At 38.0% G+C, this 17026-nt stretch overlaps 1 protein-coding gene across 4 annotated transcripts in view; it reads left to right on the top strand.

The window, feature by feature from the left end:
- The window catches only part of CPNE8 (copine 8), a 115069-nt gene extending 98294 nt beyond the window's left edge, over window positions 1-16775 (top strand). For 3 of the 4 annotated variants that reach the window (XM_075081324.1, XM_075081321.1, XM_075081323.1), the window contains 4 exons: window positions 2049-2151; window positions 5141-5198; window positions 7964-8037; window positions 14810-16775. In XM_075081324.1, coding sequence (XP_074937425.1) covers window positions 2049-2151; window positions 5141-5198; window positions 7964-8037; window positions 14810-14998 — 424 coding nt within the window. In that variant the 3' untranslated portion in view covers window positions 14999-16775. Of the gene's footprint in view, window positions 1-2048; window positions 2152-5140; window positions 5199-7963; window positions 8038-13280; window positions 13343-14809 lie in introns of all 4 variants that reach the window. The other variant, XM_075081322.1, reaches the window with a different exon arrangement.
- The last annotated feature ends 251 nt before the right edge of the window (window positions 16776-17026 follow it).

Genomic DNA, 17026 nt, shown 5'->3' with positions numbered 1-17026 from the left:
GCAAACTTTGGTAGCTACTTCTGGTAGCAAATCACACTATATTTTAGTAGAAAAGCTAAGTATCTTCATGAGGGTTTCTACTGAATGATCATCCTTAATACAATCCATGTACAGTCCAGTTCTCAGTAACATAATTTTCCTTCAAGGTTCAGTTTCTTGGCTCTTCTGTTGACTCTCACAGACATGGTACTAGAAATTATGTTCTAGTGTGCAGTTACTCTTTGAACTTACCTTCAGTCTCAAAGAAATTTCTTCTTCACACATCCCTCCTACTTAAAAATATGCCTTTGATGAAATCTCTGGAAACAATATCAGATATTACAATCCTGTTGTGATCTCAGAACTTTTCAGAAGCTGTTTAAGCTGATAAGAAGTTTATTATCCTTCCCCCAGCCAGGGAGTTATCTAAACTGCACCAGATCCAACCTAGTGTCTTCTGTCATCTCCCCTCCTCATATGAGACCTTTCTTGAAAAAGACTTCAGAATGTTTTATTCTGTGGAAAATTTGAAATAATCAATTTTCTGTTCCATTTCTTCAGTGTAGGTATGTAGACAGTATTAAGTGCTCAGAAAGGATAATGAATTTTTATTTCACTCTCTCATCATGCCTTGTCATTCCAGTTTTCATTGACAAGATCATAAGCATTGTGGAAAAATGAGATAAAAGAAGTAGTAAAAATGTATTTCCACAGTAGATCTTGCTAATCTAGATGTTTAACTATAGTCCCTCTGTGTGGTCTGCCCATCCGTACCTTGGGGAGGGAGAGGGAGGAATGTGATGGCTTTCTGTGAGTTGTAGATGTCATTTCACACACATTCCTCCAAAGTCTTGTAAATGTCGTGGTTACAGCATCTTATTTATTGGCAGTACTTACTTGCAAATGCACTGTGTAACATCGTAGTTAGAAATTTCTAAGCAGATGCAGTCATCGTGAGCGTCATTAGAACATATCCTGTTCAGTGACCAAGGTCTTTCATGTTCAGTGACCAATAAGGTTGTGAGTTCTTTGACAGTCATATTCTGTACTTGGGCATATATTCTACAGTATTCATATAGAGACTGATTCATTTATTACTGCTCTCCGTATTACTCATTGCTACTTTTACTACAAGGTTTTACTGTTTGACTCCTTCACAGCACCAAAAGCCTTCATAAAAGTAGGAACTATACTGGCTGCTCCACACAAAACAAGTTCTTCACTAACTATTTAGGACACTTTGACCCTTGGGAGTTGAAGATAAATGAACTGAAGTCTCAGTTTCTGGTATGCAGGCCATAGGGTTCAGTGGGGCTGCTATGGACTCACTGTCTCTCAGGACTTTCCAAATCTTCAAAAGCTGCACATTTCAAAGAGCAGTTGCTTCCTGGGACCTTTGGATGAGGTGGGGCTGGAATGGCACTGGATGTGTTCTGTATTGTATTCATGTACAGCACAAAGAGAAGCTGGAGTCTTGAAAGGACATCTGTGGGTGGTGCAAAGAGGTCAATGTCTAAGCTAGGGTTGCAGGATGCATGTTCAGCTGTTTTACAAATGTGCACTATAGACTATAAATCTGCAAGTATGATCAACAGTAAGTAACCTGGTTTTGTAAGACAAAGGAAAAAAAAGACATATTTATGCAATGTGCTGATTCCTAATAAATTTTATTTATGCTATAAAACCAACCATTCAATATTAATGTATGCCCTTCATACCAAACTATGTTCCCCAGAGGTAATAACTATTAAAAAACTTTCAACAACTCATAATTCTATAAAGGAAATTCTGTCCATGCTTGGTAGTTATACAGCTCCCATTTCTCACTGATTCAACACATGCAGATGATCAATATCAATATTGTATTAGTTATGTTTTTCTAATGTTCTCATTTAAAAGTAGAATGTCCATCTTAATTATGAATGTCTTTACTTTTGAAATCTACTGCATCATGTTTCTTGCTTTTTATTAGTTCTTAGTAGTAAAATTTTAAAAATACAGCTTCTTTTCATATTAGTTCCTTTGTATAAAGGGTTTTTTTACTATTATAATATTTTTTCTTCCCTTAGATATGCTGCTTCAGTAAAAGATGGCTCCCAGTATTTTGTTCTTCTCATTATTACAGATGGAGTTATTTCTGATATGGCTCAGACAAAAGAATCTATAGTGAATGTAAGTTTTGCTGAAACTGTTTAAATTTAAAAGAATTATGTTTCTAGGAATTAATATTCTAGGCAATAAACTAAATAAGTTAATATTTCAGGCACTAAATTTATTCTGTGGAATAAATTTTTCCAAACAGCAAAAGTTTATTATGCATAAAGACAAAAAGTTAGCAAAAGTTGAGTCTCAGATTAATTAGGTAGTGTTCTGTGGGAAGTTATATTCTTCTCTCTAACACTGTGTGTTCAGGTGATTTTCCTCATCTGTTTCTTGCCGCCTCCTTCCTCATGCACATCCCACCATGCAGTTTTTCATAGTGAACTGTTCTTTATCTTTCTAGTTAATGTAGGCAGTTCTGATCCCCCTGCTTTTTAAAAACTGCCCCAAACTTTATGATCCAAAATGGCAAGCATACCAGTCACCTGATTTCCTTCTAAATAGTCCCCTGTAATTTTGAAAAATCTTAATTGTTTCTGTTTCTGCATTATTTTCAATATTTTTTTCTTCAAAACTGCTATACCTATAAGTAGTATGTGTATTATTAGCAGGTTCCATTTTGCTTTTGCCCCTGGGAAATGTCAGATGAAAGTACACACAGAAACAACTTCCAGGCAGGGTTTGAAAAGATCTAGACCGATAGTTTCGAATATACCACAGTAGAACTAGTTAATAGTGAAGTGGTGGGTGAAAAGCCTACATTAAAATATTAAGCATCATGTCAGAATGAGTACTGTAGAATTACGTGGCATATTTTTGAAGGCCCATTTTCACTGCCTCCTGTAGAGACTGAATACTGTTCCAGCTGGTAGGGTGCACATGAAAACATCACTGAACTGTTCTGTCTTTCACTAGACAGCAAGATGCACTCAGGTTCTAGCCAGCAGCATGTAGACAGAGTCTGTGTGTTAATAAGGACTATGACAGCCCACCTGGTAAATTTTTACATCCAAAGCTGTAACTGTATTGGAAGGTACCAGTTTACTTCCTCTCCTCTCCTAGCTTCCAATATTAAAATAGAATAAACTGATTCTCACTTTTAAAGGAGATAAACAAGCCTTTTGCTTTGAAGTTCAGCCTCTAGTCTAGCCTAGAGGTTCGGTACATAGTTTTTTTTAGATGAGTTTCTTTTAGGTGAGAAAAAAGAGCAGCTCTTGATTTAACTCACCCCTCAATTTGAAGTCCTTAAGAGACCACAAAGTCCAGTTGGCTGATATCTTGTAAGATAAGTAATTTACCACTAAGACATACAGAAAAGCCTTGTTTCCAGTAATAGTTCATTTCCAGGAGTAATAGCCATTAGTCTGCAACTGTCTGGAAATACAGCAGATGTATTGTTAGGTTGGAATGAGTGGAAGTTTGGAAATACTTGCTGTCTTTTCTTTTTATGAAGATGCCTTCATTTTTTTGCATACTTCTTGCAGTGTGAGCACAGTATACCATGACAGAACTGGTTAAATGGTATTCAATAGCAGTTTTTTTAGTCTTAGTAATACCCAAAATAATTAAAAGGGCAGTGATGTTCAATGCAACTTGGTATGTATCAAACTCAGGAAGAGTATATTTCATTTTTAACACTAATTGTGCTTTTAGGCATCTTTCTCATTACAGCGTATATGTCAGACACGTTCTGTTTTACCAAACTGTTTAAAGGTTATGCTGTCATTCAGGAAATACCAACACCTAAGTTTATATGCAAAAGTTTAACTCTTTGTCTTTATGCTGTCCTTGCCACTTACTGTTTCATATACATTGTGTCACATGGTACTGTGTCTGTGTGGGTAGGACTCTCTTTAAAGGATGTTTTCTTTACAATCAAGCAATACGATTCTAGAAAACACCTGAAAACAGATGATGTTCTGTTCTATGAAATGCATTCATATCTCGAAAAAATATTCTGTTCTCACTGTTATTGACTTATGCTGTGCACTGTAATTCAGTTACAGTTACACTGTATTTGCGATCCTTAATCACAGAATCACAGATCTCTAATATTCCAAAAGAAAAAATCTAACAGTATGTTCTAAAACCAGTTGACTTAAGACTTCAGTGAAGCAGAGTTTAATTTAGCAGAGAGTGTACATCTATGATTTTTGGCCAGTGTATACTCCTGTTTAAAATGACTGTAGACATTTCGCAGTTCATCAGAATATCTCAATACAGAGAACAGCTGTCAGCCCTGACATTTGGTAGATGTTTGTTTTTTAGTTGTTACCCACCTCCGCAGAGGCAGTTTCAGATTATTTCTGTAAACTAGCAGATATCTGGTGCTGCCATCGGCGCAGGAGAATCCAATATTTATGATACTATCTTCATAATTTTAAAGGTTTTACAGGGAGTTTATTCAGGGTAAGCCATACATCATCTTTGCCTTGTTTCACTGACTGAAAAAGATTAAGTAAAATTAAAAATCTTGCCACAGCCAGTTCAATATCTTGTTTACTGTGTGGCATGGATGACTGACTTGAACAAAATTTGATTCATGGAAGAAATACAAGATACATATTGCTCAAATAGGTGTTTTATTTTCTTGAGAAAAATTGGAATAAGATCTATGTAAAAAAATAGTGTCACATAGTTCCAAGCAGCTATGTAATATCAAGAAACAGCAAAGTACATTTAAATAAATCTCAAACTGTCATTAGGTACATATTTGCAATTATTTTCAGTATACAAAAGTTTCTAAGATAAATTCGTCATATTAATTGTTATATTAGGATTATGTCCTACCATAGTTTGTTGTGTTGAATTATGGTCCTATATGATTCAAAGACTTCATAAGGAAAAAATAAATTAAAAGAATCATCTGCCTTTCTATCTTCATCCAATGTTTTTTGTACCACTTAAGCGGACAGTTTACACCACTCAACTTTTGAGGTGGAAAAAAATTTTCTTTAAAACATATCTTTGCATGTTTTTTGTTCAGATTGTCCTTAGATCTCATATATTATTGGCAGAGGTTATGTAATATGTCAAACCTCTTTTTCTTCTTCTTTTGAAGGCTTCAAAGCTTCCAATGTCAATAATTATAGTGGGGGTAGGACCAGCGGAGTTTGATGGTAAGTGTTCTAGTGGGTTTCCTAGAATTTTTTATATTTGTTTACATTTTAGTAATATGTGGCTTTTCAAACAAATATCGTTCTTTAAAAGAGCATAATATGGAACAAGCAGTAAGCACTGTTGGCATTTCCAGCTGGACTGATTGATAACTCAGTATGATTATAAGCTACCAAGTAGAGCTGCGTAGCCCCTCAGGCTCTGTGTTTAAGTCACAGAACCATATGGGGATTCAGCATTTACAGAGCTCCAGAAGATGAGGGGGGAAAAAAAAACCCACAGTAAAGTAAGTACACTCAAGTAACGTTGAATTTCTTCAACACAGATACTTAGTTGCTTTGTGACATGTCAGTTAACTGGAAGTATTGATCATCTGTTCTTACTGCAGTAATAAAATACTGAGAAAAATAAATACATTGGATTAAACTGGATTTCACTGGGTAACGGGAGTGAGCCTAACTGTATAGCAGCATTGAGAGAATATGACAGCAGGAGAGAAATTACCGGGATTATTTACATATTCTTTTCATGTGATGTTCTGGAATACCATCCTCTATTGTAATAACTAACCTGCTTCTGTTATTTGGACTAAATTATTAAGTGCCATCGTGTATATCATTGCACTGTGAAGTGAGGACATTCCCTGTATATCTATTCCTCAAAGACCTACATACTTTCTTTTTAATTCTAGTACTTCTAGTTAGCCAGTATGCCTTCTTTTGTACATAAAATATACCTAGTACTGCCACAGATGTATCATATAAATAGTCACTAATGACTGTACATGTAAATTCTTGTACAAATAGTCTAGGAGTATGAAAACAAGAGGAAAAAATAACACAGAAAAATTATTGGGGGTTGACTTTCTTATGCTTTTTGGCAAGTGGTATATTAGTGATAATTTTAAGTATCTTATTCCTTGAAGAGATTGTCCAGCTAGATGCTTACACTTAAAATGATTGTGTGCTACAAGCAATGAGAAAAGACAGTTTATCTTCATAAATGCATGAGGGAAATTTGCAGACTTCACTTTTACTCCTGAGAATTCCAACTTTAGTCATATCTTTCTTACTTTTCTCTTGTCCCTCCTTTGCCTTTTCCCTTTCTCCCTGTTTGTCCAGTCCTTGTGTTTGCCCAGGCTCCCCTTAACACCGTCAGGGCATGTGGATTCTGTCTTCTTTTTACTTCTGGATGTTGTCTTTGCAGAGTTCTCAGGGTGTCATCCCTATTGCTTTTCTTAAGGCAGGATTCTGTTTGTACTGCAGGATACAGTTTCCATCTTTGGACCCACGGTCCTTGAGTACACTGCCTCAGTGAAATTCACCTGTTAGATATGTGCCAAATCTGTAGTCCCTCAGTGCCCAAGAGGACATAGAAATTACTTTTCCATCTGCAGAAATTCATTCTGGAAGAAACATCTGTCTCCATGTCTCCTGTGGACACTGAATAAGTGTCTGTGTGGGAGGGTGTATGTTCCAGGCACGCTGTCTTACAATTCAAATGCCAGTCGAGCCTCAGTTCTGCTGTAGAGAGACTAAGCTAGTCCTCTCCAGATATTACAGCCTCCTAGATCTTCCATCCCCTGGGGGCTACCAGAGGGGCTCTTTAAAAGTCCAGAGCTCAGATAGATGGCACGTACATTTGGCAGAGCTTAAGGATGTGAGGATGAAAATAACAGGCCAGATCAGGGGTCTGTTTCGCTCAGTATTCTCTATCTGATGTGGCCATGGGTGGTTATCTAGAGAACGTTAAGAACAGAATAAGCAAATATGATACTTCCCTGAGCAGGATGTGCTTTATGTCTATTTTCGAAATTTTTGGTAGATCTCTCCTTCAAATACTTGTTCAGTCTCCTGTTTTGAACAAATGTACATCTTATGCATCAATGGCATCCTGTGGCAACGTACTCTACAGACCTACAATTTTTTTCTTTGAACAAACATTCTCTTTTGTTTGGTTTGAAGTTGGCTCATGATTGTGTAATTTAAGCTTTCTAGTTCTTCCATTGGAAGAACTAGGTTTTGAAATGCTGCTTTCACTAAGCTCAGCCTGTTTGTAAACCCCTGAGAAGCTCAGTGATTCAGGGCTTTGATTTTCATAGCGTATGCTGAAAGGAGGATTGTAGGATTACAGATCCAATGGCTGAGCAATAATTTGTGATCCCAAATCCATCCATTTCAACACTGACCAGGGAGCAGGTATGCTTTTCTACCTATAATGGCTTCTGGGTGTCTGGACAATTTTAGAGTTTTCCTGGATCCTGCTCAGAAAGATACAAGAAGAGTTACCCAATCAATTTAATAAATTTTTTAAAGAACTCCTCATTCCTATGCATTAACAATCATTACTTTTCCAGTATGAATGTGAGTTATTGCCTCTTTGTGCTGTATCCTATGATATCTTCTTTAAGAATAATTGCTGAAGATGAATTCTTCTCCATCTATGAAAGTATAAATATAGCCTTACCAAAACAGATAAACTTGCTAGTTTGAGAGCTAGAAGGATAAGGGCCTCATGGTCTGTTTTTTTCTGAAGATGACAATAAAAGCAAAAAGTGTGTATTGTCAGCACGAAAGAGTGCAAAATAACTACAAAACATTGTGTGTTTTCTAGAACAAATTATCTCTGAGAGTTACCAAAGTAGCAGTTGTTGGTTTTGTTGCCCTAAAGTGTAAATTGACTAAAGTTTTTCTCTGTAAGATTATTTTTGCTGTGTAGCTGAACTCATAGATGATTCATTGTGTTTCTTTTTTGGTTTTTTTTTAAGCAATGGAAGAACTGGATGGTGATGTAGTGAGGATTTCTTCAAGAGGAAAGTTTGCAGAAAGAGACATTGTGCAGGTGGGAGAGAAAATTTACTCTAATAACTAGATTTTACTGATCCTGTTTGTTTTGAATTCTTGTTTCTATCTATATTGCAGCCTTTCATTTTACCTCAGCACTGACATATTTTACCTTGGGGTGTTCATAACAAGCTCAGAGACGGTCTGTGAATATTTATAAGCCTTTATATACCGCATAGTAGTGGATCTGCATTCATTAGGAAATGATCCCTAAACTGGCAGCACACTGATACAAAGTCTTAGGGTTATATAGCCGTGAGCTACTTGCCTCTGTACTGCGATCTCACTATGATTCCGTAAGAAAAACTGCAACTTTTGTGAAGTTGGCAATACCTAGACTTCTAACAAGTGCATTTGAGATGCCTAGGGTATCTTTCCTCATCTCTAACTGCCAGTCCAGAAGACCATAAGTGTCTCCCAGTTTCTATGTTGCGTCTGCCACATAGAATCATAAAAGTTGGAAAAGACCCTTGAGATCATCAAGGCCAACTGCTAACCTGTCACTGCCAACTCCACCACTAAACCATATCCTCAAGCACCACGTCTACCCTTCTTTTAAATACCTCCAGGGATGGAGACTCCACCACCTCCCTGGGCAGCCTGTTCCAATGTTTGACAACCCTTCCGGTGAAGACGTTTTTCCTAATATCCAACCTAAACTTCCCCTGGTGCAGCTTGAGGCCATTTCCTCTTGCCCTATTGCTTCTTTCCAAGGAGAAGAGTCTGACCCCCACCTCGCTACAACCTCCTTTCAGGTAGTTGTAGAGAGCGATAAGGTCTCCCCTCAGCCTCCTCCACACTAAACAATCCCAGCTCCCTCAGGTGCTCCTCATAAGACTTGTTCTCCAGACCCTTCACCAACTTCGTTGCCCTTCTTTGGACATGCTCCAGCACCTCGATGTCCTTCTTGTCGTGAGGGGCCCAAAACTGAACACAGTACTCAAGGTGCGGCCTCACCAGTGCCGAGTACAGGGGCACGATCACCTCCCTGCTCCTGCTGGCCACACTATTCCTGACAGAAGCCAGGATGCCGTTGGCCTTCTTGGCCACCCAGGCACACTGCTGGCTCATGTTCAGCTGGCTGTCAACCAACACCCCCAGGTCCTTCTCTGCCGGGCAGCTCTCCAGCCACTCCTCCCCAAGCCTGTAGCGTTGCATGGGGTTGTTGTGACTGAAGTGCAGGACCCGCCACTTGGCCTTGTTGGATCTCATACCATTGGCTCCAGCCCAACAATCCAGCCTGTCCAGGTCCCTCTGTAGGGCCTTCCTGCCCTCCAGCAGATCGACATTTCACAGAATCACAGAATGGTAGAGGTTGGAAGGGACCACTGGAGATCATCTTGTCGAACCTCCCTGCTTGAGCAGGCACACCTAGATCGGGGGCACAGGAACTCGTCCAGGCGAGTTTTGAATGTCTCCAGGGAAGGGACCCCACAACCTCCCTGGGCAGCCTGTTCCACTGCTCTGTCACCCACACAGGAAAGATGTTTTTTCTCATATTGAGGTGGAACTTCTGTGTTCCAACTTGTGCCCATTGCCCCTTGTCCTGTCATTGGGCACTACTGAAAAGAGTCTGGTTCCATTGTCCTGCAACCCACTCTTTAGATATTTATAGGTATTGATGAAATCCCTCCTCAGTCTTCTCTTCTCCAGGCTAAACAAACTCAAGTCTCTCAGCCTTTCCTCATAAGAGAGATGCTCCAGTCCCCTGATCATCTTCGTAGCTCTCCGCTGGACTTGCTTGACTTGCTTGGACTTGCAGTTCCACATCCTTCCTGAACGGGGGCCCCCAAAACTGGACACAGTACTCCAGATGTGGTCTCACTAGGACAGAGTAGGGGGGGAGGATAACCTCTCTCAATCTGCTGGCCACACTCCTTTTAATGCACCCCAGGACACCATTGGCCTTCTTGGCCACAAGAGCACATTGCTGGCTCAGGGTCAGCTTGCTGTCTACCAGCACTCCCAGGTCCTTCTCAACAGAGCCCCCAACCTGTACTGGTGCATGGGGTCGTTCCTCCCCAGGTGCAGGACCTTGCACTAGCTTTTGTTGAATTTCAGGAGGTTCCCCTCGGCCCAGCTCTCCAGCCTGTCCAGGTCTCATTGGAGGGCAGCACAGCCTTCTGGTGTATCAGCCACTCCTCCCAGCTTGGTATCATTAGTGAACTTGCTGAGGTTACACTCTGTCCCATCATCCAGGTCATCGATGAATATATTAAACAGGACTGGACCCAGCATGGACCCCTGTGGAGCACCACTAGTGACAGGCCTCCAACCAGGCTTTGCCCCATTGATCATGACCCTCTGAGTTCTGTTGTTGAGCCAGTTCTCAATCCACCTCACTGTCCGCTCATCCAACCCACACTTCCTTAGCTTCTTCATGAGGATCCTATGGGAGACAGTGTTGTTGCCTTACTGAGATCAAGGTAGACAACATCCACTGCTCTCCCTTCGTCGACCCAGCTAGTCACACCATCACAGAAGGCCATCAGGTTGGTCAAGCATGATCTTCCCTTGGTGAATCCATGTTGACTACTTCCACCCAGCTTAGTGTCATCTGTGTGCTTAAGGAACCTTAGAAGATAGCTGGAACAAGTTGCCCAGAGAGGTTGTTGATGCCACATCCCTGGAAACGTTCATGGTTGTGTGGGACAAGGCTCTGAGCAATCTGATTTAGTTGAAGATGTCCCTGTTCACTGCAGGGGAGTTGGACTAGGTGACCTGTAAATGTTCCTTCCAACCCAAACCATTCTATGATTCTGTGATCTGTGTTTACGTGACTGAAACAAGCCCTAAGAGTGCTACTTTCATCTGCATTCCACGGACACCTCCGTCTCTCTCAGTTCTCTGGTTCTGTTCCTGTGCTCTGCAGTCATTCAGTCAGCCAAGTAGTTGTCATTCAAATCTATGCAACCACTGGCAGGGTGGTATGGCAGTTTTGCATGCACATACACACCCACCATAATCCCCCTGCCCCTCAGAGCTGCCAATTTCTAGGACTCCACAGGTTGTCCAAACTGTGTACTTCATCCATGCTCCAGGCACTTCATCTTGCATCCTGATTACCCACCCCCCTGGACAGACTTTATTTCGTAATTGTTTTCTTGATCAAATAAAATTAACTAGCTAAGCATTTTCTATTTTCATGGGATACTAAAGTGGAACCAAACAAAGAGAAAGACATTCGATGGCTCAACACACTAATCCCTTCTTGCTAAAGTATTAAAGAAGTTGGCATTTGAAAAGCAGCAAAATATTGAAAAATTGGATCAACCTGATTACTGTAGAAAGAATGGTATCTGCTTAAAACTAAATCTTCTATGGAAGGTATATTTTCCTGGAAGTGTTTGAATCCATTTGTGAAATAGAGTATTTCAGTTGGAAGGGACCTACAATGGACATTTAGTCCAACTGCCTGACCACTTCAGGGCTGACCAAAAGTTAAAGCATGTTATTAAGGGCATTGTCCAAATGCCTCTTAAACACTGACAGGCATCCTTAGGTTCAAACCTTACCTTAGATCTGCCATTTCTTCTTCTCCCTTTATTGCTTCTGTTTCTCAAAATTCATAATCTTCACTTATTTTCCTCTTGCTTATTTTCACTTATGTCTCTCCAAGCCATGTTGGATTTTTATATTATCATTGGTTAGCAGAATATATATAAATATATATATATATAAAAAAACAAAACCCTGAGCTATATGAATAGCACATATTGCAGGTGATAATGTTTTAATAATATTTAAGGTCAGATTGGAGCTGATGAAATTTGGAATGTGTGGTTTCTTTTCATTTAAATATGCAGGAACTGAAACCTTTCAAAATGTTTAATGTTACAAAAACTGATATGTGAATGTTTAAGGATTTGATAACTGCTGGTAGATACAATATGTCAATCCAAGGAAGTGTTCAAAACATGTATATGACACCTGATTTTATTGTTCTTTTTGTTTAGAATACAAAATAAACAAGTCTACATAAATATATGGAAATTAAAATGATCGGATCTTTTTTCCCCGATCTTAAAGCTTCTCAGTGCAATAAATACTAGATTAAAATTCCCTCTCTGTTTTTTTTCTAAATGGGGATCAGAAATGAGAATAAGATGAGAGCAGTTAAATTACCCTCATAATCCATATGGATATACATTAAAGTAAGTCATAGATTCCTGAATTACTTCTTCCAATAGTTGAAAAAGAGTCTTTTTTCATTTCTGCAACGTACAGAGAAAACAAGTGATGGGAGAGTGACATATCAAAACTCTTAGAAGAGTAACGCGTGCTGGCTGCTTTAGTCAGTGTTGTCAAAAAGGTAATTATAAAAGTAGGGGTGAGGAGAAGCAGGACAGCTGAATAGGAGGCAAGAAATAATGTTTCTCATTTTGTCAAAGCCTCTGTAATGTTCCTTGGTCGTCCATACTGGGCTAGAGAGGGGCTGTCTGTAATCTGTTATGCTATATATGTCAGTGCTGTTCAACATAGCAATATGTGGAGATCTGCTTCCACAGCTGGAAGTGTTTCTGGACCCCAGACAAGTATTCCTGCAAAGCCCTGTGCCACGTCAGATTTTCTAAAGCTAATTCAGATACCTCTGGCATTAATTGCACTTATATTTAAATGCATTTAAGTATATGCAACATAATTACACATAATTTCTCCAAACAGCAGCAGCTCCAAAAGCTGCTGGTTTTACATTCAACGGGCATAAATGGATAGACATCTTCAAATGTTAGAAACAAGATTTATGAAAATGCTTTGCATCAGAAATATCCTAATTTCTGCTCAGAAATAAAAATAATATGCAGTGAATACCCTTTTGTATTTCTTTCTAATTTGTTACATATCAGAAATGTAATAAAATGTTTATTTACTATTAACATATTTCAGCCAGAACTTTGCCCCAAGCCGTATTGAATTACCTGGAGGCAGTATTATTTTGTGCTGTTTTTCTGTCTAAATACTAACAAACACTTTGTAGACTAACTAACTAAATAAAAAGGGATAATGTCAAACCCTTAGGTTTGGTATGACCTTTATTTTATATCTGCCGGGGTAAAACTGATGTGCTTTTATAAAATTAACTTCTCAAATATAAAAATTTTCTTTTTTCTGTATTAGGTTTGTTAAAATTAGCTAGTGAACTTTACTGTTAATTTTACCAGTCAGTATGGTGAAATATTTTAATTAAATTGGTAAAGGAAAAGTTTGCCTGCTAACAGTGGGTCGCTGTGTCTGTTATAGTTACTACTGACTGCAGTTCCTGTAAGGACATGACCTTCATTACTCCCTCCTGGCTAATAGATGTAGGTGTTATAGGGACTCTGTATTACCAATTCTTCCTCAGTTTATTTCATTTCTGCTTCTTTGTTATCCTTTTTCTATTTAAGAAGTTTTAGGAAAATACTTATTCCTAGTAATGTACCTATGTCTTTGGTTTTGGTTCGTTTTGGGGTTGTTCCCCCTCCCACCCCCAAAGAGTTTATTTGTTTAATATATTTAGTAGGTTTATTTTGTTTATTTCTGTCTTTTCTGGAAAACTCTCAGGATCTCAGAAATACAGTGTAGGCTAAACTCTGACTGTAATTCAGTGTTCCCCTAAGTCTTGAAAACTTAAATGCTTTTTAGAAAAATGGAATTTAAACTGTAGCCTTGGTTGCTGTGCAATGCAAGAAAGCAAAATTTGTCCAGTTGGTCTAATGGGCAAAATAGTCTTCAGATTTTAGAGGACTGCCAGGTGATGAGAGATCTGTGGGTCTGACTTCTCAATCAGTTCTAATTTTACCCTGGAGTACAACAGTTAACTATTAAGTCTTCCCTGTTTTGTGAGGGGAGGGGAAAGGCACCATTAGGTTTTTAATTCCAGGATAGTGTAGCCTAGCATATCGGTACCAGACATTGGACATTGAATCCCAATTTTGAAAAGTCACCCAGCTGTTGCCCTGAGATAGGCTCCAAACTCTGAGCAAGAAGCAGAACTGCAAATCAGCCTTCCCCTTGGCATAACCTATTAGTGAGCTTAACCCACTACATCTCTGCATGCTCCCTGATGTGAATAAAAATCAAGAAGCCTAGGCTGTTTCTTTTTTCTATACCAGTAGCACAAGCATCTCATTAATGATTAAGAAATCCAAGCCAGAGCTAGGTAGCTAAATTTTCAGGTATTGCAGATCTGGATATCACGTAACAAGTTCTTTTTTGAATCCAGTCCTTTTTGCTTAGATTCTTTGTGCATTTGTTAGTATCATATAAGATGTGTTCAGGTGGTTCTTAGTTCTACTAGGTATAATGCAAAACAGTCAAGCGTATCAAGTCATCCTTTCTGTTTTGCTCACTTCAGATAGCAAAAATCCTCTTCACAAGCTGCTAGAGCAGAAGCAGTCTGGTAGGAGAGCCCTACAAGCAGGAAAGCTAAGAGGAGCTTTCTGAGGCAGAATTATCTTATTGTATGAAAAGGGTTGAGAGATAAACCATATATATCAATGAAACACGTAATTAGCAGTCTGAGCTAGCCATGGCGTATGTGAAGAACTTTACCCAAGAGAAAGCAGGACACTGTTTCTATTAGAAGATGTATCTCAGTTTTTTAAAAAATATGATGTGTATATATAAAATATATAATATAAAATACAAAATATGTATGTGTATATATAAAATGAGTAAGGTAGCATATTCATGTCCTCTAACTTCCTAGATAAAACTTTATTTTTATGTTGTAAGATGTATTCTGTGTCTGCATAATGACCTGTGTGCACGTCTCTCTTGTTTTGTAGTTTGTGCCATTCCGCGATTACATTGACAGAAGTGGAAACCACGTGTTAAGCATGGCAAGACTTGCTAAAGATGTTTTAGCTGAGATCCCAGAGCAGTTTCTGTCCTACATGAGAGTCAGAGGAATAAAGCCATCACCTGCACCACCGCCCTATACACCCCCGATTCATGTGTTGCAGACTCAGATATGACTGCTCCAAAGTTCTTAGCGTTTATCACAAGCCAAGAGTCTCTGGATGCAGCAGTAGCTTCTGATAACTTTTTGGAGCTGGAAAAATTCTCTTCGCATACCAAAACTCTCCTGTGGTTGTATGAGCAACTGGAAAGCTTTTAAATGCTAGGAGCAAAATATTGATGTTCTCTCTGAGTCTTTTTTTTTTTTTTTTGACCAAAAAAACCCTACTTTTTTCCTGTATTTATTGGAGGGGAAAGCACAAGTCAGGATTTCAACTCAGAAGTTATTGTCCTCTCTGACTACTGTGTGTATATAAATGTATAGGAATGCTATTACTCTGTATCAATGTTTACATGTTACTATTTTTAAATTTCAGTACTTTTATAACTATTCTTAAGAATAAAAGTTTGGAATATTGACTCATGTCTTCTAGCTTGCAATAGTTTGTCACAAGATAACAAGAGAAGCAATATCTCTTTGAATGTTTGTCCGGACAAATACAGCTGAAAGCTACGAAAAGGACAAATCTACATGTGTTTTCCAATACCTGAATTGCTTCAATCAGTGCCCGGCAATCCATTCATCTCACAGTTTGAGAATAAACTCCTAAAATGTGAATAACACAATTGCATATGACTTATGACTAACTCCAAACTTTGAGGGGGAGGTATGTGTATTTTTTTAGAGATTCTCCAATTTCTAAGTTTATCTAAGTTTACAGTTTTTTAAGCTAGTTACTGAAGCAAATTAGAAGAGTTACTTGCTATAAGTAATTAAAGAAAATTACCTCAAATCAGAACTATCACAGTATTATAGTTGACTCACTGAGCTCATTAAATCTTGTCATGCATTCCTTAAAGCACTGGAAATTTTGCATCAGAAAAGCCTTTGAAGTGATTGCAGCAGATGTTTTATAATGGACCATTTTAAACTTAATTTAAAATTTTAACTTTTTTTTGTCTAGATTGCCCATTCAAAGGGATGCTGGCTCTTAATATTTGGGTTTAATATTTGTCATTTAATCACATTTCCATTCAGGGTGCATGAATGATAATGTTAATTAACTGGTTTAAAAATTGCACAACCATGTTGCTTTGTGCACAATTTCGTGTACGGAACTACCCAAAAATTTATTATATGCCTGTTCATATATAATTATAAAATGGTTTTGCATGTACAGTTTTTACAGAATACACGGTTTTGTGAGTTTGTGTCAGATACATTTTATTTAGAACTAATGGCCTTAAATTTCACAAAACTCGTGAAATGATTGTGAATTGCCTTCAAATACTGTTAAAACTGGACGTTTTAATTTTTTGTGTCACAGTTGTAACTGTCTTGTAATGTAACTTTCTTTCTTTGCATATAACCTGTTTACTACTTCTGTTTCTTACTACTGTATGTTGTAATGTACAGTATAAAACTACGGTGCGTTTTTTAAGCATGAGAAGTTTTTTGCCAGAAAGCATATCTTCACTGTTAATGGCATATAACTATGTAAATGCAGAATCTTCCATTTTTAAATATATTTAACTTCCTTTAACTATCTCATGTGGGAAATTACTTTTTCCAGATAATTATTCCGTTAGTAAAAAAAAAAAAAAGGTATTTTTTTTGGTAAAAATAAATCTTGTTTTATTTTTATTTCAAAATAGTTTTTACATAAATATGGACTTTAATTTTCTCACCAAAGTATGTATTTCTTAGTGGATTGATGTTGCATGAATGAAATTTGATACCTGGCAACTACAAATTTTGATGGAAGTGCATCATAAAGAGTAAGTTTAAATCTACTGAATGGTGGTGGTGTTCTCCTTCCATCTTCTCTATTTATTTTTCATACTTACAGTGTTGGCACTTTAGAAATAACCGAATTAATATTATTATTTCTCTTGTTTCATTTGGTTAGACAAATCTTTATGTTGACATCTGTATTGGTTCCCAGTAGCCCGTGTATTTTAGCAGCTCTTCATTCTAAGCCCAAAACTACAAACTGCTTTTATTCGGCTTAGAGTAATTTATCAGCTCTTATTTAACCAGCACC

The sequence above is a fragment of the Phalacrocorax aristotelis genome, chromosome 1 (assembly GCF_949628215.1).
Source record: "Phalacrocorax aristotelis chromosome 1, bGulAri2.1, whole genome shotgun sequence".
Taxonomy (NCBI): domain Eukaryota; kingdom Metazoa; phylum Chordata; class Aves; order Suliformes; family Phalacrocoracidae; genus Phalacrocorax; species Phalacrocorax aristotelis.
Note: the sequence above shows the minus strand (reverse complement) of the source record. Positions and strands in the feature narration are given on the sequence as shown.